At 43.5% G+C, this 26171-nt stretch overlaps 1 protein-coding gene across 2 annotated transcripts in view; it reads left to right on the top strand.

Annotated features, from left to right (window-relative positions):
• The window catches only part of LOC311142812 (protein FAM168A-like), a 57903-nt gene that overhangs the window by 21021 nt on the left and 10711 nt on the right, over window positions 1–26171 (top strand). For both annotated transcript variants that reach the window (XM_084178502.1, XM_084178503.1), the window contains 2 exons: window positions 12933–13024; window positions 24912–24989. In XM_084178502.1, coding sequence (XP_084034628.1) covers window positions 12933–13024; window positions 24912–24989 — 170 coding nt within the window. The remainder of the gene's footprint in view (window positions 1–12932; window positions 13025–24911; window positions 24990–26171) is intronic.

The following is a 26171-nucleotide window of genomic DNA, read 5'->3' as shown; positions in this document are numbered from 1 at the left end:
GTGGAACACACCTCAATTCAAGCTATTGTTAGAAAATATGGCATGGATTTCATGTGTCTTGGATCATTAAACCACATTGCTTTGTTTGGTTACCTTCCACCCACAGTGTTTTTGCATTTGCACCTCTGTCATGCTGCTGTATGTGTGCTCTGTGCTTCTGCTTTAGTTGTGACCTACCTTTGCTTCTACTGTTCAATTATCATGACCTCTCTCCTCCTCCTCCTCTCTCTCTCCTCCCCCTATCTCTTTCTCTCCTCTCTCTCTTTCTCTTTCCTCGGGTAACGCTTGAAAAAAAACTAGTGACCCTCCCCTATACCCAAAATAGCAGAGAACATGCCTACTGTGTACCCTCACTCCTAGGACAGACCAGAGCCTTTAGATATGCAGTTTTAGAAACTTCTTCATTTTGTAAGCATTAGCCTACATGGCAAAATAGCCAGAAGACAAGGGTAGGGGTGAAAATATCTCCATTATAATAAAAGCACTGCATGAATCTATCATCTTATTTGCAGTCTGAGAAAAAAATGCCTTCATAAACGCATTTCATGCAATTCTACATCATTTTACATGACTGGAGATACGCAGAATCGTTTAATACCACAACAGAGCATGACAACAAATTAGTTCTTGCTGCAGCACCAAAGAGGTTTTGATTTCTATTCAGGCTGTTGTTAAAAAAGAGGATAGTCTAAGTTTGGAACAGTGCTAAAGTTGTCTATCAACTGTAAAAATTGAGCACAACAGAACCAGTTACAACTGAAGTATCTGATCATCAATGAATTTGAGAAAAAGCCATTTGTTTTTTAACACAACAGCCTCATATTATCAGGTAGGCCTATATGCACTTGTAACTTTTTTTCATTCGGGAAACTATCATTTTCAAATGTATTCAATTTTATTCCATGATATTGTTGTTACAAAATAGATTTCTGTTGACTGTGATTAGGGCATGGGAATATAAGAGCATCTGCTAGGCTAAATTAACAAATTAGGCATGCATAGCTCATCGCATGATCCTCAAGCCAAAGACTGGCCAAACTTGTGTTTCTAAAAGTGAATTCAAAGGCACTGTAGAATGATTGTATAGCCTAATAAGACATTTTTTTCTTTCATTGTTATTTAATTCTAAGTAATAATTTTTCCAAATTTCATTTCAGAAAGGCTTTGCAATTTATTTCTTACATTTCAGGCTATAGCCTTGAAATAATAATAATATAGCCTAAATAATTCATTTTCATTCCTTCCGAGGTTACCTGGCTTGGTCCTGACTGATTTAGAGATAGTATGTTGTTTAATAGTCCTTTTTTTTTCTCCTTGGCTATAGAAGGTTTAACAAAAGCGTCAATACTCTTACATACCCTCAATTTGAGCCCTGGTTTTAGCTTAACACACCAAGCCCTTCACTTACTGACACTGAGATATTTAAGGAGTGCATGGTCTCCTGAGTGGCGCAGTGGTCTAAGGCACTGCATCGCAGTGCTAACTGTGCCACTAGAGATCCTGGTTCGAATCCAGGCTCTGTTGCAGCCGGCCGCGACCGGGAGACTCATGGGCGGCGCACAATTTGTCCAGGGTAGGGGAGGGAATGGCCAGCAGGGATGTAGCTCAGTTGATAGAGCATGGCGTTTGCAACGCCAGGGTTGTGGGTTCAATTCCCACGGGGGGCCAGTATATAAAAAAAAATGTATTCACTAACTGTAAGTTGCTCTGGATAAGAGCGTCTGCTAAATGACTAAAATGTAAATGCATGGTGACTGAAGGAATTGGCTGACAAATTCTATGGATAGTAGACTATAAGTTTGTCTGTCAAACAGGTAGGCCTACCTCTTATTTCTTGAATAGGAAGAAATAGGCTCCAACTCAAACACAGCAATATGACATTCAGGGCTCTATTTTTGGCTGGTGTTAAGGCGGCCCTAGTGTCAAACACCTGTTCGTTTCCAATTTCGACCTGTTAAAGCCAGTGCTCTGCTATTTTCAAACTGTTGAGCAAGGATGGGTAATTTACCTGTCTTGTATTAGCTTGCTTGCGCTCAGATGGGAGGGGTGGAAATATTTGATATGTGTCCTTAAAAACATGATCCAAAGTGCTAATTTCAGGCAGCGCTGGTAGGGATATTTAAGACCAACAAAAAGCTGGTTTTAATGGTAACACGGTTTGTTATGACATTAATTTTGACAGCGAATACGCAGCCTATCCAGCCCTATCCAGCACACTGCCCATATGTGCATGGAACAAGAGTAATTTGCTTTTGGTGCTTGTATACAGTGGGGGAAAAAAGTATTTAGTCAGCCACCAATTGTGCAAGTTCTCCCGCTTAAAAAGATGAGAGAGGCCTGTAATTTTCATCATAGGTACACGTCAACTATGACAGACAAATTGAGAATTTTCTTTCCAGAAAATCACATTGTAGGATTTTTTATGAATTTATTTGCAAATTATGGTGGAAAATAAGTATTTGGTCACCTACAAACAAGCAAGATTTCTGGCTCTCACAGACCTGTAACTTCTTCTTTAAGAGGCTCCTCTGTCCTCCACTCGTTACCTGTATTAATGGCACCTGTTTGAACTTGTTATCAGTATAAAAGACACCTGTCCACAACCTCAAACAGTCACACTCCAAACTCCACTATGGCCAAGACCAAAGAGCTGTCAAAGGACACCAGAAACAAAATTGTAGACCTGCACAAGGCTGGGAATACTTAATCTGCAATAGGTAAGCAGCTTGGTTTGAAGAAATCAACTGTGGGAGCAATTATTAGGAAATGGAAGACATACAAGACCACTGATAATCTCCCTCGATCTGGGGCTCCACGCAAGATGATCACAAGAACGGTGAGCAAAAATCCCAGAACCACACGGGGGGACCTAGTGAATGACCTGCAGAGAGCTGGGACCAAAGTAACAAAGCCTACCATCAGTAACACACTACGCCGCCAGGGACTCAAATCCTGCAGCGCCAGACGTGTCCCCCTGCTTAAGCCAGTACATGTCCAGGCCCGTCTGAAGTTTGCTAGAGTGCATTTGGATGATCCAGAAGAGGATTGGGAGAATGTCATATGGTCAGATGAAACCAAAATAGAACTTTTTGGTAAAAACTCAACTCGTCGTGTTTGGAGGACAAAGAATGCTGAGTTGCATCCAAAGAACACCATACCTACTGTGAAGCATGGGGATGGAAACATCATGCTTTGGGGCTGTTTTTCTGCAAAGGGACCAGGACGACTGATCCGTGTAAAGGAAAGAATGAATGGGGCCATGTATCGTGAGATTTTGAGTGAAAACCTCCTTCCATCAGCAAGGGCATTGAAGATGAAACGTGGCTGGGTCTTTCAGCATGACAATGATCCCAAACACACCGCCCGGGCAACGAAGGAGTGGCTTCGTAAGAAGCATTTCAAGGTCCTGTAGTGGCCTAGCCAGTCTCCAGATCTCAACCCCATAGAAAATCTTTGGAGGGAGTTGAAAGTCCGTGTTGCCCAGCGACAGCCCCAAAACATCACTGCTCTAGAGGAGATCAGCATGGAGGAATGGGCCAACATACCAGCAACAGTGTGTGAAAACCTTGTGAAGACTTACAGAAAACGTTTGACCTGTGTCATTGCCAACAAAGGGTATATAACAAAGTATTGAGAAACGTTTGTTATTCACCAAATACTTATTTTCCACCATAATTTGCAAATAAATTCATTAAAAATCCTACAATGTGATTTTCAGGAAAATAAATTGTCATTTTGTTTATGATGAAAATTACAGGCCTCTCTCATCTTTTTAAGTGGGAGAACTTACACAATTGGTGGCTGACTAAATACTTTTTTTCCCCACTGTACTTTGTATTTAGAAACGGATGTTTTTTCCCAATTCGTTTTATTTGATTAAAAACCAAGCATAGCCTCCCCTCCTCTCATATTTAGCCATGGAGCACGTTCCAATTGGCCAGTGAGCAGCCATGCCTCAACACACCCACAACTGGTTTATTCATGAAAACCCAGCCCTTTTGTGCCACCGCCAGCACTGTGATGATAACCCAGAACCTATAGCACTACCGCCACCACTTAGATTTACCATTGTGTTAGGTTTGTTAATCAATTACAAATTACAAAACCCTCCCCCTGACTGAAATTGAAAAAGCATGACCCTTCCCAATTTTCCTCCCGGTAACAATTGTGTACATTTTGACCACTCCCTAACAGAACGTTGAGATAGAAATAGATTGTGTAGAATAGGGAATCGTGTCGGCAGTATCCATTACATTTATATCTGCAACTTTCTGCAACTTTTCACCTCACTGAATAGGCTACAGGTGTGAGGTTGTGGTTCATGTCTTGCCGACTTCTAAACATGTCACCAAATGAATGTTTGAATGTGATGAATGCAAAATGATGCAAAGTGGATGACCACACCTTAAGTCCTTACCAGTATTTATATATTACAGTGTACTATGATATTATTTATTTCCTAACCTTTATGCACAGTTTATTGCTTTATGTATATTTCTGTTGTCTCCACTCTATACTATACTATACTATACTATACTATACTATACTATACTATACTATACTATACTGTTACTATATTACAGTGAATGCTTGCATCATAAACATTTGTATGTTTGAATGAGAGGTTTGTGTTGGTGCCTCTGAGACTGGCCGTGTCAACACCTATACAGAAGGATCCATGATAAGCCAGACAGTGACAGGAGTGCTTGAATCTTTCTACTGGAGCACAGAAAGGGGGAGAAGGATTTGCTTACTCACTCACTGACCTCCTACTCCACTCTCTCCTCTCTGCATTTTCTGTGTCTACCAATCCGTGGTTTACAATCCCCTCCCGTATTTCTTTTATCTGCTACTCAGTGACAGTCATATCAGAGTATAGGCCTTGTGTTAAAGGCTAAATTATAATCCCATACATGTACATATCATGTTTTGGGTGAAAACATATGAGTGATTTCAAGTGTACACTCTCCTCTATATCTCTCTAACTGCTACTCAGTGACAGAGTATAGGCCTTGTGCTATACAGTGAATTATAATAATATATATGTACAAAGCATACAGGGTTGGGGAGTAACTGATTACATTTAATATGATTACAAAAAAATGAACTGTAATCAGTTACGTTACCAGCTAAAATATTGTATTTAGATTACAGATGCTTTTGAAAAAATAGATGATTATGTTTGGATTACTTTTAAATTCAGAAAGGATGTTTGTGAAAAAATACATTATGACACATTCTCAATGACTTTCAATTCAGCATTAAAAAAAGTTTAAGTTTGTTCCACCTGAGCGAGTCTGACCACAAGTCAGAGACCACTATTACGTTACTGATTACAATTCTGGACAGGTAACTAGTAACTGTGACGGATTACATTGTGAATGTAACCAACCCAACCCTGAAAGCGTACATGTGTTTTGCATGAAAACATACAAGTGATTTCAAGCGTCTCAGTGCTATTTTGTGTGTGTATATTTAGACAGCCCTTCGCTGGCATTCTGCTGTCATATGATTCCTCTGAGCCCACAGAGTCTTGATGCTTTGTTTGTAGCAGAGCAGCTTGTTTTTCTCTCCAACAACCCACCAGTTTATTTTGGGAAGGCTGAGGTAGGTAGGTGCCGGTCTTACCGCAGTGAGTGGGTAGCAGCTCGGAAACCCTGCAGTGCTGTACCTACCTGGGTAGCGCTGTATGCTATATGTACAGTATATGGACAATTTATGTGTAGTACACTGTATATGGCCCATATATATTTGCAACATATAGCCAATATATTTGTAGAATATGGCCAATATATTTGTTGTATATGGCCAATATACAGTACCAGTCGAAAGTTTGGACACACCTACTCATTCCAGGGTTTGTCTTTATTTTTACTATTATCTACATTGTAGAATAATAGTGAAGACTTCAAAACAATGAAATAACACATATGGAATCATGTAGTAAGCAAAAAAACTGATGGGATGGCGTATCACTGCAGAATGCTGTGGTAGCCATACTGGTTAAGTGTGCCTTGAATTCTAAATAAATCACGGACAGTGTCACCAGCAAAGCACCCCCACACCATAACACCTCCTCCTCCATGCTTTACCGTGGGAAATACACATGCGGAGATCATGCGTTCACCCACACCGCGTCTCACAAATACACGGCGGTTGGAACCAAAAATCTCCAATTTGGACTCCAGACCAAAGGACGAATTTCCACCTGTCTAATGTCCGTTGCTCGTGTTTGTTGGCCCAAGCAAGTCTCTTCTTCTTATTGGTGTCCTTTAGTAGTGGTTTCTTTGCAGCAATTCGACCATGAAGGCCTGATTCACACAGTCTTCTCTGAACAGTTGATGTTGAGATGTGTCTGTTACTTGAACTCTGTGAAGCATTTATTTGGGCTGCAATTTCTGAGGCTGGTAACTCTAATGAACTTATCCTCTGCAGCAGAGGTAACTCTGGGTCTCCCATTCTTGTGGCGGTCCTCATTTTTGTGACTGCACTTGAAGAAACTTTTAAAGTACTTGAGATTTTCCGTATTGACTGACCTTCATGTCTTAAAGTAATGATGGACTGTTGTTTCTCTTTGCTTATTTGAGCTGTTCTTGCCATAATATGGACTTGATCTTTTACCAAATAGGGCTATCTTCTGTATACCCCCCCTACCTTGTCACAACACAACTGATTGGCTCAAACGCATTAAGAAGGAAAGAAATTCCACAAATTGACTTGTAAGAAGGCACACCTGTTAATTGAAATGCATTTCAGGTGACTATCTCATGAAGCTGATTGAGAGTTGCCAAGAGTGTGCAAAGCTGTCATCAAGGCAAAGGGTGGCTATTTGAAGAATCTCAAATATCAAATATATTTTGATTTGTTTAACACTTTTTTGGTTACTACATGATTCCATGTGTGTTATTTCATAGTTTTGATGTCTTCACTATTATTATACAATGTAAAAAATAGTAAAAATAAAGAAAAACCCTTGAATGAGTAGGTGTGTCCAAACTTTTGACTGGTAGTGTATGTGTTGTATATGGCCCATATATTTGTAATTGGTCAATATATATGTGCAGTATATGGCCAATGTAGTAAATACACTGAGTGTACAAATCATTAAGAACACCTGCTCTTTCCATGACAGACTGACCAGGTGAAGGCTATGATCCCTTATTGATGTCACTTGTTAAATCCACTTCAATCAGTGTAGATGAAGGGGAGGAGAAAGGTTAAATAATCATGTTTAAGCCTTGAGACAATGGAGACATGAACTGTGTATGTGTACCACAAAATATTTAAGTGCCTTTGAACGGGGTATGGTAGTAGGTGCTAGGAGCACTGGTTTGTGTCAAGAACTGCAATGCTGCTGGGTTTTTCATGCTCAACAGTTTCCTGTGTGTGTCAAAAATGGTCCACCACCCAAAGGACATCTAGCCAACTTGACACAACTGTGGGAAGCATTTTAGTCAACATGGGTCAGCATCCCTGTGGAACGCTTTCGACACCTTGTAGAGTCTATGCCCCGACGAATTGAGGCTATTTTGAGGGCAAACGGTGGGGTGGTTGGAGGGATATGACTCAATATTAGGAAGGTGTTCTTAATGTTTTGTACACTCAGTGTAGATATATGTCTGCTTTCCTGGACTTTCCTTAACCAGTCGTAAATACTCACTCTTTATTATACCACTCCATCAGTTCCTCATCCCTTCTTCTCACCACCTCCATGCATCCATCCATCATCCCATCTAATCTGTCCAGTTCAATATTCCATTGTCACCTCTCTTCCTACACCATCTGTCCATCATGTGATGTCTTTTTATTCTGTCGTTTGTCAGTCATCTTCTTGTATCTGACTCTCTCTTCGTTTATTTTTTGTTTATACTCCCCACACACACACACACACACACACACACACACACACACACACAACCCATCCATCTGTGAACTCCTCTCTTATCTGTCACGCTCTGGCTCCGGGTATGTGTTGTTTGAGCCAGGGTGTATTCATTTGGTTGTGTTGGGTATAGGGTGTGTTCATTTGTTGTGTTTGGTTTTGGTTTTGTTTCCGTGTTTGGTCAGTGACTCCCAATCGGAGGTAACGAGTGTCAGCTGTCGGCTCGTTATCTCTGATTGGGAGCCATATTTATACTGTGTGTTTTCACCTTGTGGTTGTGGGTTTTTGTTCCGTTTCGGTCAGTGTACCGTGGACTTCATGTGAGTCGTCTTTTGTTTTGTATTACGTGCTTTACTCTATTAAAGTCATGTTTCTTGGACACGCTGCGCCTTGGTCTTACTTAGACGACATAGACGACCGTGACAGAAAAACCCACCTCCTTCACAGTGGTTGGTGTTTGCCAATTACGCACGGCCGACACTCGATCTACCTCCATCCTCACCCCTGACGCAGACAACTGATAACCCAAAAAGGAGACCGACTCCTGGAAAAACAGACACTTCTCTGCCTTCACATACAGGTCGTGCTCCACCAGCCTCCGCAACACCTTGCGCACCAGGGCTACATGCTCGACACAGGTAGGTGAGTACACGAGAATGTCATCAATGTACACCACCACCCCCTGCCCCTGCATGTCCCTGAAGATCTCATCCACAAATGATTGGAAAACTGATGGAGCGTTCATCAACCCGTATGGCATGACCAGATACTCGTAATGGCCCGAGGTGGTACTAAAGGCTGTTTTCCATTCATCGTTCTCCCTGATGCGCACCAAGTTGTACGCGCTCCTGAGATCTAGTTTCGTGAAGAAACGCGCCCCATGCAACGACTCAGTCATGGTCGCAATCAGCGGGAGTGGATAACTATACTTCACCGTAATCTGATTGAGACCACGGTAATCGATGCATGGGCGCAAACCACCATCCTTCTTCTTCACGAAAAAGAAACTCGAGGACGCGGGGGAAGTGGACGGCCGTATGTATCCTTGTCTCAGTGATTCGTCTATGTAAATCTCCATAGCTTTCTTCTCCTCCTGAGACAGAGGATACACATGGCTCCGTGGGAGCGCAGCTCCTGCCTGGAGGTTTATCGCACAATCCCCCTGCCTATGGGGTGGCAACTGCGTCGCCCTCGCCTTACTAAACGCAATAGCCAAATCCCCATACTCAGGTGGAATGTGCAATGCGGGCACCTGGTTTGGACTCTCCACCGAGGTAGCCCCTACGGAAACGCCCAAACATCTACCCACACACTGAGCAGACCACTCCATCAGAGCCCTCTCCTGCCACGAAATCACTGGGTTATGGGTACTCAACCAGGGCATTCCCAGCACCACCGGATACGCAGGAGAGTCAATCAGGAACAGCTGAATCATCTCCTGATGACCCCCCTGCGCACACATCCTAAGTGGCGCCGTGACCTCCCTGATCAAGCCCGTACCCAACGGACGACTATCTAGGGCGTGAACGGGAAAAGGAACATCAACAGGAATGAGGGGAATCCCTAACGCTAAACAAAACTTTTTATCAATAAAATTCCCAGCTGCGCCCGAATCTACCAGCGCCTTATGCTGGGCATGAGGTGCTACCTCTTAGTCCGGTGCTGCCCCTTAGTCCGGTGCTGCCTCTTAGTCCGGTGCTGCCCCTTAATCCGGTGGGGGTCAGTTGGAGGAGGCGACGAAAGCGGGTAGTGACTATGGTGGGGTGGGGACCACGACCGGAGCCAGAACCACCGCCGAGGAGGTATGCCCGCCCAGCCCTCCCTTGTTTAGCCCGTATTGAGGCGCGGTCGCAGTCCGCGCCTTTAGGGGGGGGTACTGTCACGCTCTGGCTCCGGGACTGTGTTGTTTGAGCCAGGGTGTATTCATTTGGTTGTGTTGGGTATAGGGTGTGTTCATTTGTTGTGTTTGGTTTTGGTTTTGTTTCCGTGTTTGGTCAGTGACTCCCAATCGGAGGTAACGAGTGTCAGCTGTCGGCTCGTTATCTCTGATTGGGAGCCATATTTATACTGTGTGTTTTCACCTTGTGGTTGTGGGTTTTTGTTCCGTTTCGGTCAGTGTACCGTGGACTTCATGTGAGTCGTCTTTTGTTTTGTATTACGTGCTTTACTCTATTAAAGTCATGTTTCTTGGACACGCTGCGCCTTGGTCTTACTTAGACGACATAGACGACCGTGACATTATCAGTCCATTCCTTTTGCTCTTCTTTTCTTTAAGCGCTCTCTATCTCTCTATCTCTCTATCTGCAGCTGTTTCTTGGCTATTACCGTTTTTCCTCAATCAAATTTCTGGGGTCAAATGTATCTACAGAAGAACAACAATGATCAAATGCCTTAATACACTTGCCAAACTTCTGATCACTTTCTTGCCTCATTAGTGAATACAAAATTCACTGTCAAGTGTTTTGTTTCTAGAATATAAAAAAAATGTTTTCATCAGAAGAGAAATGTGTGCAAATGTGTCTGCTGTCTCCAGCAATCAGTAAATACTAGTGCACAAAGTTCGAAATCATTCCATCAGTGCAAATTCATGTACAATATAGGGAAAGATCTAGGCAATGGGGACTGTCTAATTTTTATGATTTCTGACAACATTGCATGCACAGATGCAGAAAATGAAGTTGGGTTACTTCTAAGTAGTCATCTCCAACATTGTGACCTTCCATTTTAGAGGTTTGCTTTGGTGTGAATTTAGGCCAATCCATTCATATCAGTTGTGTTCCTCCATTGTATTCACCTTTCCGTATTTCTATTGGGCATTGTTTTTCTGTTTGGTGATGGAAAATCGACAAACCTGTCAGCAAACCAGCCTATGCAACATGCAACAGTTTCAACGATTTTACTGAGTTATCGTTCATATAAGGAAATCAGTCAATTGAAATAAATTCATTAGGCCCTAATCTATGGATTTCACATGACTGGGCAGGGGCGCAGCCATGGGTGTGTATAGGCCCACCCACTTGGGAGCCAGGCCCACCCACTGAAATAGTCCTCAGTTTCATCAGCTGTCCGGGTGGCTGGTATAAGACGGTATAAGAAGGTGAAGAAGCCGGATGTGAAGGTCCTGGGCTAGCGTGGTTACACGATGTCTGCGGTTGTGAGGCCGGTTGGATGTACTGCCAAATTCTCTAAAATGACGTTGGAGGCGGCTTATGGTAGAGAAATCAACATGTCATTCTCTGGCAACAGTTCTGGTGGACATTCCTGCAGCCAAAATGTGAGACATATGTGGCATTATGTTGTGTGACAAAACTGCACATTTTAGAGTGGCCTTTTATTGTCCCCAGCACAAGGTGCACTTGTGTAATGATCATGCTGTTTAATCAGCTTCTTGATATGCCAAACCTGTCAGGTGGATAGATTATCTTGGCAAAGGAGAAACGCTAACTAACAGGTATGTAAAAAAAATAATTGTGCACAATTTGAGAGAAATCAGCTTTTTTGTGCGTATGGAAAATTTCTGGGATCTTTTATTTCAGCTCATGAAAAATGGGACCAACACTTTACATGTTGCGTTTATATTTTTGTTCAGTATACAGTGCATTCGGAAAGTATTCAGACCCCTTCCCTTTTTCCACATTTTGTTACGTTACAGCCTTATTCTAAAATTGATTAAATAAAACATTTTCCTCATCAATCTACACACAATACCCCATAATGACAAAGCAAAAACAGGTTTTTAGAACTGTTTGTTTGCAAATGTATAATTTTTTGTTGTTGAAATATCACATTTACATAAGTATTCAGACCCTTTACTCAGTACTTATGGCACCTTTGGCAGTGATTACAGCCTCAAGTCTTCTTGGGTATGACGCTACAAGCTTGGCACACCTTTATTTGGGGAGTTTCTCCCATTCTTCTCTGCAGATCCTCTCAAGCTCTGTCAGGTTGGATGGGGAGCGTCTCTGCACAGCTATTTTCAGGTCTCTCCAGAGATGTTAGATCGGGTTCAAGTCCGGGCTCTGGCTGGGCCACTCTAGGACATTCACAGACTTGTCCCGAAGCCTCTCTTGCGTTGTCTTGGCTGTGTGCTCAGGGTTGTCGTCCTGTTGGAAGGTGAAACTTCGCCCCAGTCTGAGGTCCTGAGTGCTCTGGAGCAGGTTTTCATCAAGGATCTCTCGGTACTTTGCTCCGTTAATCTTTCCCTCGATCCTGACTAGTCTCCCAGTCCCTGCCGCTGAAAAACATCCCCACAGCATGAAGCTGCCACCACCATGCTTCACCGTAGGGATGGTGCCATAAAGGCCTGATTGGTGGAGTGCTGCATAGATGGTTGTCCTTCTGTGGAACTCTAGAGCTCTGTCAGAGTGACCATCAGGTTCTTGGTCACCTCCCTGACCCCTTCTCCTCCGATTGCTCAGTTTGGCTGGGTGGCCAGCTCGAGGAAGAGTTTTGGTGGTTCCAAACTTCTTACATTTAAGAATGATGGAGGCCACTGTGTTCTTGGGGACATTCAATGCTGCAGACATTTTTTGGTACCCTTCCCCAGATCTGTGCCTTGTATTGTGTGCTTGACATTTTCTCCTGGATTACTTTCAACCAGCAAAAATAATTTGTTTGTGGAGTACAGTTTAGTTTTGCAGACGTCAAATGTCTTCAAGCTGACTATGGAACACTTCCAAGATGGGGACCTCTGAGCTTATGCATATCCTCAATTAATAACTATTGAAAGCCATGTCTTTCGTCTCACCAAATGTTCATGTCTCTCTCTCTGTTTTGCTCTCTCTCTCTCTCTCTTCTCTCTCTCTACTCTCTTCTCTCTCTCTCTACTCTCTTCTCTTCTCTCTTCTCTACTCTCTTCTCTACTCTCTTCTCTCTCTACTCTCTTCCTTCTCTACTCTCTTCTCTCTCTACTCTCTCTTCTCTACTCTCTACTCTCTTCTCTCTACTCTCTCTTCTCTACTCTCTTCTCTCTCTCTACTCTCTCTCTCTCTCTCTCTCTCTCTCTCTCTCTCTCTCTCTCTCTCTGTCTGTCTGTCTGTTCTCCCTGCAGTAAGGGTAGACTGTCTTCCGACATGAATCCTGTGTACAGTCCTGTCCAGCCCGGGACACCGTACGGGAACCCCAAGAACATGGCATACGCAGGTGAGTGCCAAAACAACAACAACAAAAACAACCAGCAATACCATACCAATACAGTGGCAGGTACTCTCTTAAAATCTCTTGGCCCATTCGGCAAGGCCTATGTAGAGCATAAGATGCGTTCGATCATGTTCTTATACTGTTTAGTTACGTCATAGAGATATATAATTTACTAGAGTGGATGATGCTCTATTTAATTATATGTGTGTCACGTTCGCTTAAGGAGGAGGACCAATGCGCAGCGTTGAATGCGTACATATTATTTATTAAACAGATCACCCGATCAAAACAACGAACGAAACGTGAAGTCCTTCGATACACACAAACCAAAATGAACAAGAAACCACAACACAAAGTGAAAAGACCGATAGTTAAATATGGCTCCCAATCAGAGACAACCAGCTAACACTCGTTGCCTCTGATTGGGAGTCACTCAGGCCAACCTAGATATACAAAACATAGACTTACACACCCTGGCTCAACATAACATAGTCCCCAGAGCCAGGGCGTGACAGTACCCCCCCCCAAAGGCGCGGACTCCGGCCGCGCCAAACAACCACAACAGGGGAGGGACCGGGTGGGCACTCCGCCTCGGCGGCGGATCCGGCTCCGGACATGACCCAGGCACGGGTTGTGCTGGACTGACGACGCACACCCCTGGCTTGATGCGTGGAGGAGGAACGGGCCGGACCGGGCTGACGAAGCGCACCCCTGACTTGGTGCGGGGAGCAGGAATGAGCCGGACCGGGCTGACGACGCGCACCACTGACCTGGTGCGGGGAGCTTGGATGGGCCGGACTGGGCTGGCGACGCGCACCACAGACTTGGTACGGAGAGCAGGAACGGGCCGGACAGGGCTGACGACGCGCACCACAGGCTCGGTGCGAGAGGCAGGAACAGGCCGAACCGTACTGGGGACACACGCCACTGGCCCTATGCAGGGATCAGGAACGGGCCGGACCGGACTGGTAATACACCCCAGTACCTCTTGCCGTGCCTCCACACTTTCCCTCTCCTCTGTGACCAGTGGCCCCCTTAACCTGGCGGCCTCCTCTTCACACCCGCTGGACCGCTCCATCGCGGCCTCCTGCTGCCCCGTCGTCCACGTCGTGAGCCCCCCCCCTAAAAAATTTCTGGGGTTCTCTCCTCCCCGTGGACCAGGCCTCCCTAGCTCTCGCCAGACTCTCGATCCATTGCTTCATAGACCAGCCTCTCTCCTCTTCACTTAGCGTGGCCCAGCCGAAACTCCTACTCCCCTGATCCCAGGTCCTTCCTCTCTCCTCTTCACGCTGCTTGGTCCATTTTTGGTGGTTTCTTCTGTCACGTTCGCTTAAGGAGGAGGACCAATGCGCAGCGTTGAATGCGTACATATTATTTATTAAACAGATCACCCGATCAAAACAACGAACGAAACGTGAAGTCCTTCGATACACACAAACCAAAAGGAACAAGAAACCACAACACAAAGTGAAAAGACCGATAGTTAAATATGGCTCCCAATCAGAGACAACCAGCTGACACTCGTTGCCTCTGATTGGGAGTCACTAAGGCCAACCTAGATATACAAAACATAGACTTACACACCCTGGCTCAACATAACATAGTCCCCAGAGCCAGGGCGTGACAATGTGTTACATCACCTATGTATTTCCTCCACATCCTTTCCCTGCTCTCGTTGTCTCACGTCTGCAATAACTGAAATTACTTGGCAATAACTGAAATGACTTGTATTCTCTTTTGTGCTTTAATTCATTTCAGTTGCTTTGAATCTTCTCTCCTGTCATCATCATGACTGGGTTTACAATGGAGATACAGTTTTGTTTTGTTTTACAAGAGCAGTACAGCATTTGAGGTGTCCCCGCTGACACAAACTTATTTTTTCACAAAAGTAGTGCACTGGGCCTTAACTAGTATTAGCGGACGATATAGAAGCTGGTCATCTAGGTTTGTACCTGTAGACTTCCATCACCATGAAGAAAACAATGCACAATACAGTAATTGAGTACATTGAGACGTCAAGTGGTTTGTACTGATGTGATGATGTGGCTCTGTTGGTAGCGCATGGTGCTTGTAATGCTAGGGTTGTGGGTTCGATTCCTACGGGGGACAAGTATGAAAATGTCAACACTCACTACGGTAAGTTGCTCTGGATAAAATGGGAAAGGAATGAATAGACGATTTCAGCTTTCACATAGAAATAAGTTGCATTTGCAAAGTATTTAAAGAAACTGGAAAACATACTGTATACCAAGCAAGTATTTTTATATTCCACAAGTATTATCAGATAAACTGTTTTGTACAGATAATTATCAGACTAAAGTTACAAATGCTGGTAAACACTCAAATACATTTACATTCTTTCACAAAAGTAATGCACTGGGCCTGTACTAGTCCTGTATTAGGGGACCAATATAGATGATACACCCCTACCCCCACCCCCAAACTACTTCCCGCGGCTATGAGTGCATTCACCACTAGATGAGTCTATGCATTGAATGATCTGTCTGTGTGAAAATTGAGTATTCACATGGCGTGTACAAAGACAGGCGGAAAAAGAGAAGGCAGGAAGACAAGAAAAGGGAAGAGGAGAAGAGGACATAGAGTGTGGAAATAGAAATGTGATTACACTGGTGGTGCTTTCCTCCGCTGGCTCGAGGTGGCAGAGCCCGTTACTGCCACTCGGCTAGTGATTCATTGGCCAAGCTGTTACCACAGCGCCGGCTTTGATAAGAGGGAGTTTATTTTTAAGGTGCCCTTAGCTCTCAGTGGTCCTCTGTAGCTCAATTGGTAGAGCATGGCGCTTGTAATGCCAGGGTAGTGGGTTCGATCCCCGTGAGCACCCATACGTAAAAATGTATGCACATATGACTGTAAGTCGCTTTGGATAAAAGCGTCTGCTAAATGGCATGTTATATTATTATTATTTCTCTCTTGTCGCTTCTTCATACCCACAATGCATTGCTGCTCATCCTTAGGCTGCAGCTGATCAGAGAGTTAAGAGAAAGGACAGACGCCTGCAGTGGTTGCAGTAGCCTTGTGTGATGGAGTCTGTGTGGCGGGAGGCTGGGGGATACACACGCAGGAGCATACACACACAAACACACACACATCTTGGGGACAGCAGACCAAAGGAGTGCGGTTGGGGCCCCCTCCATGTCATCTCAGATACTGCTAATTAAATGAGGACTGTCGCGCTGTCCCAAAATGTTGGTTGTTGCGTAAAACCCATATATTCAGATAAGCAAAAAAGTGTGATGGGTCCGCACTCCAAAAGATGTTGCATAAAGCTTACTTAATTATTATTATCTTTCACTGCATCAGGGATAGGTAACACAGACGTTGCAGCTTTCTTCAGTGTGTTGGTACAAATCTTATTAATTCAAAACAACATTTATAGGGAACACAGGTGAGCTACCGGCGAGCAGCAGGTGCATCTCAGATACTGCTGATAGTAGGGATCCCTCCCTCCCTCCCTCTCTCTGTTCTTCCCTCCCTCCCTACCTCCCTCCGGTCCTCCCTCCCTTCCTCCCTCCATCTCTCCCTCCATTCCTCCGTTCCTACCTCCCTCCATCCTCCCTCCACTCTGTTCCTCCCCTCCCTCCGTTCCTCCCTCCCTCTTTTATTCCCTCCGTTCCTCCCTCCCTCCCCCCATTCCTCCCTCCATTGCTCCCTCCCTCCGTTCCTCCCCTCCCCCCATTCCTCCCTCCATTGCTCCCTCCCTCCGTTCCTCCCCTCCCTCCGTTCCTCCCTCTGTTATTCCCTCCGTTCCTCCCTCCCTCCGTTCCTCCCTTCCTCTGTTCCTCCATCCCTCCCTCCGTTCCTCCGTCCCTCCCTCCGTTTCCTCCCTCCCTCCATTCCTCCGTTCCTCTGTTCTTCCCTCCCTCTTCTCTCTCCCTAATTGTCTCAGGCTGCTTCTCTTTTGCTCACAATTAGTCCACAGTCACACTGTTCCATAAATACGGAGGCTAATTAGTGAGGCGTGGGGTCTGGCTCTGTGTGTGTGTGTGTGTGTGTGTGTGTGTATGTGTGGGCGGTCGGTCGGTCAGATCTGGCTGCGTGGGTGGTGTGTAGCCTCAGAATTGAGATACACACACACACACACACACACACACACACACAGGCTGCTCCTGCATGCTTTGTTATTTCCAATAATAGGCTACTTTGTTTTAGTGTGATTGCTATGTTATCAGTACAATTCATAGTCATACCAATTATATAATTACTATTTTTTCCCCCATTTATATATAATATATACAGTAGGCCTGCCTAACCTTCAGTAAATATTTTCCCCTTTCTCCCATATCCCATATCTTCCCAACCTCTTATTTTCCATATAGGCTGCCTAACATCAAGTAAATATTTATCTTCTACAGTTGAAGTCGGAAGTTTACATACACTTAGGTTGGAGTCATTAAAACTCATTTTTCAACCCCTCCACAAATTTCTTGTTAACAAACTATAGTTTTGGCAATTTGGTTAGGACATTTACTTTGTGCATGACACAATTAATCACAATTCCAGTGGGTCAGAAGTTTACTAAGTTGACTGTGCCTTTAAACAGCATGGAAAATTCCAGAAAATGATGTCATGGCTTTAGAAGCTTCTGATAGGCTAATTGACATCATTTGAGTCAATTGGAGGTGTACCTGTGGATGTATTTCAAGGCCTACCTTCAAACTCAGTGCCTCTTTGCTTGACATCATGGGGAAATCAAAAGAAATCTGCCAAGACCTCAGAAAAAGAATTGTAGACCTCCACAAGTCTGGTTCATCCTTGGGAGCAATTTCCAAACGCCTGAAGGTACCACGTTCATCTGTACAAACAATAGTACGCAAGTATAAACACCATGGGACCATGCAGCCGTCATACCGCTCAGGCAGTAGACGCGTTCTGTCTCCTAGAGCTGAACGTACTTTGGTGCGAAAAGTGCAAATCAATCCCAGAACAACAGCAAAGGACCTTGTGAAGATGCTGGAGGAAACAGGTACAAAAGTATCTATATCCACAGTAAAACAAGTCCTATATCGACATAACCTGAAAGGCCGCTCAGCAAGGAAGAGGCCACTGCTCCAAAACCGCCATAACAAAAGCCAGACTATGGTTTGCAACTGCACATGGGGACAATGATCGTACTTTTGGAGAAATGTCCTCTGGTCTGATTAAACAAAAATAAAACTGTTTGGCCATAATGACCATCGTTATGTTTGGAGGAATAAGGGGGTGGCAGCGTCATCCTGTGGGGGTGCTTTGCTGCAGGAGGGACTGGTGCACTTCACAAAATGGATGGCATCATGAGGAAGGAAAATTATGTGGATATATTCAAGCAACATCTCAAGACATCAGTCAGGAAGTTAAAGCTTGTTCGCAAATGGGTCTTCCAAATGGACAACGACCCCAAGCATACTTCCAAAGTTGTGGCAAAATGGCTTAAGGACAACAAAGTCAAGGTATTGGAGTGGCCATCACAAAGCCCTGACCTCAATCCTATAGAAAATGTGTGGGCAGAACTGAAAAAGTGTGTGCGAGCAAGGAGGCCTACAAACCTGACTCAGTTAAACCAGCTCTGTCAGGAGGAATGGGCCAAAATTCACTCAACTTATTGTGGGAAGCTTGTGGAAGGCTACCCAAAACATTTGACCCAAGTTAAACAATTTAAAGGCAATGCTACCAAATACTAATTGAGTGTATGTAAACTTCTGACCCACTGGGAATGTGATGAAAGAAATAAAAGCTGAAATAAATGATTCTCTCTACTATTATTCTGACATTTCACATTCTTAAAATAAAGTGGTGATCCTAACTGATGGAAGACAGGGAAATTTTACTAGGATTAAATGTCAGGAATTGTGAAAAACTGAGTTTAAATGTATTTGTCTAAGGTGTATGTAAACTTCCGACTTCAACTGTATATTATTTAAAGGTGCAATATGCAGAAATTGCTTAGCCATTTCCTGGTTGCTAAAATTCAAATAGTTTACCTAATTTCAGTTTGTGACAAAATAAGCATTGTGTAGAAAATCATTGTACCATCTAAACCCCTGTGAAATATATTTTCCATAACCAAAATATTGTATTTTCAGTTGTTTGAAGCTGCTGTAAAAAACTGAAAGTAAAAGATGCAAAAACTAAACTTAACGGGAAGCATAGAAATAGCGCACATAAAACAGATCTACTGCTTCTTAGACTAGCTTTAAGTATTGTCCTCTATTCTCTGTATCTTCCCCAACCCCATCTTTTCAATTTCCAGGAAATGCTGTGTGCCTTTAAGTTTCCATCTGATTTCCACCCTATGGGCCCTGGTCAAAATACGTTCACTACTGTATATAGGGATAGGGTACCATTTGGGACTCAGCCTTTCTCTAGGGTGACAAGTGGTCATGAGTACTGAGGAGGACAGGGCCTTGTTCTATGCCCAGTAATAATTATTGAGAACATTCCCTCTAGGTGGATCTGCTCCCTCTGTGTGACCTAACTGAGACATTCAGTGCCTTCAGAAAGGATTCATCTGTTCATTGACTTATTCCACATTTTGTTGTGTAACAGCTTAAATTCTAAATGGATTAAATAGATTTATTTTCACCCATCACCCATCTACACAAAATACCCCGTAATGAAGTGAAAACGTGTTTTTAGAAATGTTTGTTAATGTATTGAAAATGAAATACAGAAATATCTCATTTGCATAAGTATTCACAATCCTGAGTCAATACTTTGTAGAAGCATCTTTGGCAGCGGTTACAACTGTGAGTCTTTCTGGGTAAGTCTCGAAGAGCTTTCCACATCTGGATTGTGCAACATTTGCCCATTATTCTTTTCAAAATTCTTCAAGCTCTGTCAAATTGGTTGTTGATCATTGCTAGACAATCATTTTCAGGTCTTGCCATTGATTTTCAAGTGGATTTAAGTGAAAACTGTAACTCGACCACTCAGAAACATTCACTGTCTTCTTGGTAAGCAACTACCGTGTAGATTTGGCCTCATGTTTTAAGTTATTTTCCTGCTGAAAGGTGAATTAATCTCTGTCTGGGGGAAAGCAGACTGAACCATGTTTTTCTCTAGGATTTTGACTGTCCTTAGCTCCATTCAGTTTCTTTTTTATCCTGAAAAACTCCCCAGTCCTTAATGATTACAAGCATACCCATAATACGATGCAGCCACCACTATCCATGTAAATATGGAGTGGTACTCAGTAATGTCTTGTATTGGATTTGCCCCAAAGCAACTGAGTTAGGAAGGACACCTGTATCTTTGTAGTGACTGGGTGTATTGATACACCATCCAAAGTGTAATGAATAACTTCACCATGTTCAAAGGGATATTCAGCATCTGCTACAATAGGTGCCCTTCTTTGTGAGACATTGGAAAACCTCTGTTGTCTTTGTGGTTGAATCTGTGTTTGAAATTCCCTGCTCGACTGTAGGACCTTACAGATGTATATGTGGTAGTCATTCAAAAATCATGTTAAACACTATTATTGCACACAGAGTGAGTCCATGCAACTTATTATGACTTGTTAAGTGTATATTTTACTCCTGAACCTATTTAGGCTTGTTATAACAAAGGGGTTGAATACTTATTGACTCAAGACATTTCAGCTTTTCATTTTTTATTAATTTGTTAAACATATATAGATATACTTTAACATTATGGGGTATTGTGTGTAGGCCAGTGACAAAAAAAATCTAAATTTAATCAATTTTAAATTCAGGCTGTAACACAACAAAATGTGGAAAAAGTCAAGGGGTGTGAATACTTTCTGAAGGCGCTGTGTGGTTCTATTCTCGCTCTCTCTATCTCTCTCCCTCTCTTTCTCTCTCCCTCTCTTTCTCTCTCCCTCTTCCTCTCTTTCTCTCTTCCTCTCTTTCTCTCTTCCTCTATTTCTCGCTCCCTCTCTTTCTCCCTTTCTCTCTTCCTCTCTCCCCCTCTCTTTCTCTCTCCCTCTCTTTCTCTCTCCCTCTCTTTCTCTCTTTCTCTCTCCCTCTCTTTCTCTCTCCCTCTCTTTCTCTCTTTCTCTCCCTCTCTTTCTCTCTTCCTCTCTTTCTCTCTTTCTCTCTTTCTCTCCCTCTCTCTCCCTCTCTTTCTCTCTCCCTCTCTTTCTCTCTTTCTCTCTCCCTCTCTTTCTCTCTCCCTCTCTTTCTCTCTTTCTCTCTTTCTCTCTTCCTTTCTCCCTCTCTTCCTCTCTCTTCCTCTCTCCCTCTCTTCCTCTCTCTCCCTCTCTCTCCCCCTCTCTTTATTTCTCTCTCCCTCTCTTTCTCTCTCCCTCTCTTCCTCTCTCTCCCTCTCTCTCTCCCTCTCTTTCTCTCTCCCTCTCTTTCTCTCTCCCTCTCTTTCTCTCTCCCTCTCTTTCTCTCTCCCTCTCTGTCTTTTTCTTTTTTCCCTCCCTTCAATCCTGTCTCTCTTCAGTCCCCTTTTTCCTTCTCATATCAGTGCTGTGATTAGTGACAGCCAGGTAGTGTAGTGTGCAGTGCAGAGGAGAAGGAGCCTCTTCACGCTGTAGAAGATAACTCTTGTCAATGAGGTTTAGACTCCATGGTGCCACTTCATGGTCCAGTACTGTAGAAGATAACTCTTGTCAATGAGGTTTAGACTCCATGGTGCCACCTCATGTTCCATTACAGTTCAAATGAATGATAAGTACTTTGATGTTCCACCTCCTCCCTGTCCTCCAATGAACTCTCTTCCTCACCACACACAATCATATGTTTATACACCACATGCACGCATACACAGGCATACATGCACACAGACACACACACACACACAGGCATGCATACCAGTGTATGCACACAAACACGCTGTATACAAATGGACGTTTACACACACACACACACACTTGAATGGGTGTCTGCTGAACTATTCTCTATTTCTCATGGTGATCAATACGGTATGATCATCCCTCCTTCGCCTCCTCTCAACCACCCCCTCGCTTTTTTGTCACTGGCCTACACACAATACCCCATAATGTTAAAGTTTATCTATATATGTTTAACAAATTAATAAAAAATGAAAAGCTGAAATGTCTTGAGTCAATAAGTATTCAACCCCTTTGTTATGACAAGCCTAAATAGGTTCAGGAGTAAAAAAATACGCTTAACAAGTCATAATAAGTTGCATGGACTCACTCTGTGTGCAATAATAGTGTTTAACATGATTTTTGAATGACTACCACATATACATCTGTAAGGTCCTTCAGTCGAGCAGGGAATTTCAAACACAGATTCAACCACAAAGACAACAGAGGTTTTCCAATGTCTCACAAAGAAGGGCACCTATTGTAGCAGACGCTGAATATCCCTTTGACCATGTTGAAGTTATTCATTACACTTTGGATGGTGTATCAATACACCCAGTCACTACAAAGATACAGGTGTCCTTCCTAACTCAGTTGCTTTGGGGCAAATCCAATACAAGACATTACTGAGTACCACTCCATATTTACATGGATAGTGGTGGCTGCATCGTATTATGGGTATGCTTGTAATCGTTAAGGACTGGGGAGTTTTTCAGGATAAAAAAGAAACTGAATGGAGCTAAAGTCACATTTCACCTTCTAAAGCACTTCCTTCCTATATCCTTTGAAATAAGATAATCTATGAGTCACCAAGTACCTCAATACATCCCATTCAAACTGAACCAGTGTCGTATTCATTAAGACACAACAAAATGTTTTGCAACGTAAAATGAAAACAAGCATTTCTTATATTGGACAAGTTCAGGTAGTCGCTCCGTTTCAGTCTGTTTTCTTCCAGTCGGTACCCTAATGAATACGACCCAGGAGACTTCAACCTTATCTTATCTGAACTGTCAGCAACTTCACACAATCGCTGACATCCAACCTATAGTGGGGAGAACAAGTATTTGATACACTGCCGATTTTGCAGGTTTTCCTACTTACAAAGCATATAGAGGTCTGTAATTTGTATCATAGGTACACTTCAACTGTGAGAGACGGAATCTAAAACAAAAATCCAGAAAATCACATTGTATGATTTTTAAGTAATTAATTTGCATTTTATTGCATGACATAAGTATTTGATCACCTACCAACCATTAAGAATTCCGGCTCTCACAGACCTGTTAGTTTTTCTTTAAGAAGCCCTCCTGTTCTCCACTCATTACCTGTATTAACTGCACCTGTTTGAACTCGTTACCTGTATAAAAGACACCTTTCCACACACTCAATCAAACAGACTCCAACCTCTCCACAATGGCCAAGACCAGAGAGCTGTGTAAGGACATCAGGGATAAAATTGTAGACCTGCACAAGGCTGGGATGGGCTACAGGACAATAGGCAAGCAGCTTGGTGAGAAGGCAACAACTGTTGGCGCAATTATTAGAAAATGGAAGAAGTTCAAGATGACGGTCAATCATCCTCGGTCTGGGGCTCCATGCAAGATCTCACCTCGTGGGGCATCAATGATCATGAGGAAGGTGAGGGATCAGCCCAGAACTACACGGCAGGACCTGGTCAATGACCTGAAGAGAGCTGGGACCACAGTCTCAAAGAAAACCATTAGTAACACACTACGCTGTCATGGATTAAAATCCTGCAGTGCACGCAAGGTCCCCCTGCTCAAGCCAGCGCATGTCCAGGCCCGTCTGAAGTTTGACAATGAACATCTGGATGATCCAGAGGAGGAATGGGAGAAGGTCATGTGGTCTGATGAGACAAAAATAGAGCTTTTTGGTCTAAACTCCACTCGCCGTGTTTGGAGGAAGAAGAAGGATGAGTACAACCCCAAGAACACCATCCCAACCGTGAAGCATGGAGGTGGAAACATCATTCTTTGGGGATGCTTTTCTGCAAAGGGGACAGGACGACTGCACCGTATTGAGGGGAGGATGGATGGGGCCATGTATCGCAAGATCTTGGCCAACAACCTCCTTCCCTCAGTAAGAGCATTGAAGATGTGTCGTGGCTGGGTCTTCCAGCATGACAACGACCCGAAACACACAGCCAGGGCAACTAAGGAGTGGCTCCGTAAGAAGCATCTCAAGGTCCTGGAGTGGCCTAGCCAGTCTCCAAACCTGAACCCAATAGAAAATCTTTGGAGGGAGCTGAAAGTCCGTATTGCCCAGCGACAGCCCCGAAACCTGAAGGATCTGGAGGTCTGTATGGAGGAGTGGGCCAAAATCCCTGCTGCAGTGTGTGCAAACCTGGTCAAGACCTACAGGAAACGTATGATCTCTGTAATTGCAAACAAAGGTTTCTGTACCAAATATTAAGTTCTGCATTTCTGATGTATCAAATACTTATGTCATGCAATAAAATGCAAATTAATTACTTAAAAATCATACAATGTGATTTTCTGGATTTTTGTTTTAGATTCCGTCTCTCACAGTTGAAGTGTACCTATGATAAAAATGACAGACCTCTACATGCTTTGTAAGTAGGAAAACCTGGAAAATCGGCAGTGTATCAAATACTTGTTCTCCCCACTGTATGTGGATGGGTTGCATCCACTGCAGTGTCCTATCCATATATTTTATGAATCAGGTGCAGGAGGGTGGGGCTGCACTGTAAATCACTGTGATGGGGATGTGGGGAGATGGAGGCTCCATAGAGTAATAACATGTGATTATCCCCTCCACACAGGCACTCTGGAACACTGTCTCTGTGCTGTCCTACCTTTGACCTTCCGTCTCACAACACACACACATCCACATCCACTCATATATTAACTTGCATGCACTCACACGTCCATGCTGCACAAACATACACACACACAAACAAACAAACAAACAAACAAACAAACAAACAAACAAACAAACACACACACACACACACACACACACACAAACAAACAAATATACACACACACACACAAACAAACTCACACACACCCTCAGGCGATGATGTTCTAAAAGGCCTCTGTTCTCTGTCCTCAGGCTATCCTGCAGGTTATCCTCAGGCTCCTACCTACACACCCAACCTCTACCAGACTGGCAGCCCAGGCTATCCCCCAGGTAAGAACACACACACACAAATGCATGCACGCACAAACATGCACACACACACACACATGCACACAAGCACACACACAGTTTGATCAAACCAGCAGTCCACTCTATCCTCCAAGGTAAGAATATGCACACATGTAATACAACACACACTATATGAATCAGATTGGCGGTGCAGTCTACTCAAAGGTAAAAACACCCGCATGCACACACACACAACCACGTATACACACACACACACACACACACACACACTCAAACATCCTCTCTGTTTACATGTGTCTATTCCACACGTATTCTTGAGTGCATATCTTACAGCACTACACAGCACTCAAGAATGTCTCGATCCACATAATGAGAAGTTTCCCCTAGACGCTGATCTTGGGTCAGTTTAACATTTTCACCACTAATGGTTAAGGTTAAGATTGGGTGAGGGGAAGCTGATCCTAGATCTGTACCTACATGAAACTTCACCCCAGAGCCTTCACAATGCCTTGAGGACTCTTATGTAGAGCTGCTAGAGAGGCTTTGTTCATGTTGTATCCACACAGTGATCTAGAACGTTCTGTCCAGAAATGTGTGTGTGCGTGTGTGTGTTTTGTGTGCGTGTAATGTTGTGTTTTGGTGTGAACTTGAGAATGCCTTGAGAATGACTGTTAATAAGATGATTCCGAATTTATTTTCTGTTTTATTGTGATAAACGATTCTGACATGTAGGCCTTACTATGGTTGTGGTTACATTGCCCTTTGATGTTAGAGGATGGCTTGAGATGTTTGTCAGTTAGTGAAAGTGATATAACCTGGGGTTGTTTGGCATTTTATTACCGTAAATACTGTAATACTGTTTGTCGTTAAGATGTCTAGAAGCAGTGTTGGGCTCTCTAGCATCTCCTTGTGCTAGTTAGAATAAATGAATGTAGTTTCAATGGAATGCATCTCTTCACATCAAAGGTTGGGTAGGTATTAGGGTTGGGGTCAATTACTTTTCAATTCAGCAAGTATTCAATTCAAAATTTCCTCAATGCTTCTCTATGAGAAAAAATGGAGCTGGAATTTCACTTTACTTCCTGAATTGACTGAACTGAAATGGAATTGACCCTAGCTTTGGTAGCTAGTAGTTTGTGTTGTGGTTGGTGGTGATCCATATTTGTTATGTGCAGAATCTGGTTTTACTGCATTTCTCCTGGA

This window comes from Coregonus lavaretus (genome assembly GCF_964263955.1).
Source record: "Coregonus lavaretus genome assembly, chromosome: 15".
NCBI lineage: Eukaryota > Metazoa > Chordata > Actinopteri > Salmoniformes > Salmonidae > Coregonus > Coregonus lavaretus.
The sequence above is the reverse complement of the archived record's forward strand: the minus strand, read 5'-3'. Positions and strand labels throughout refer to the sequence as shown.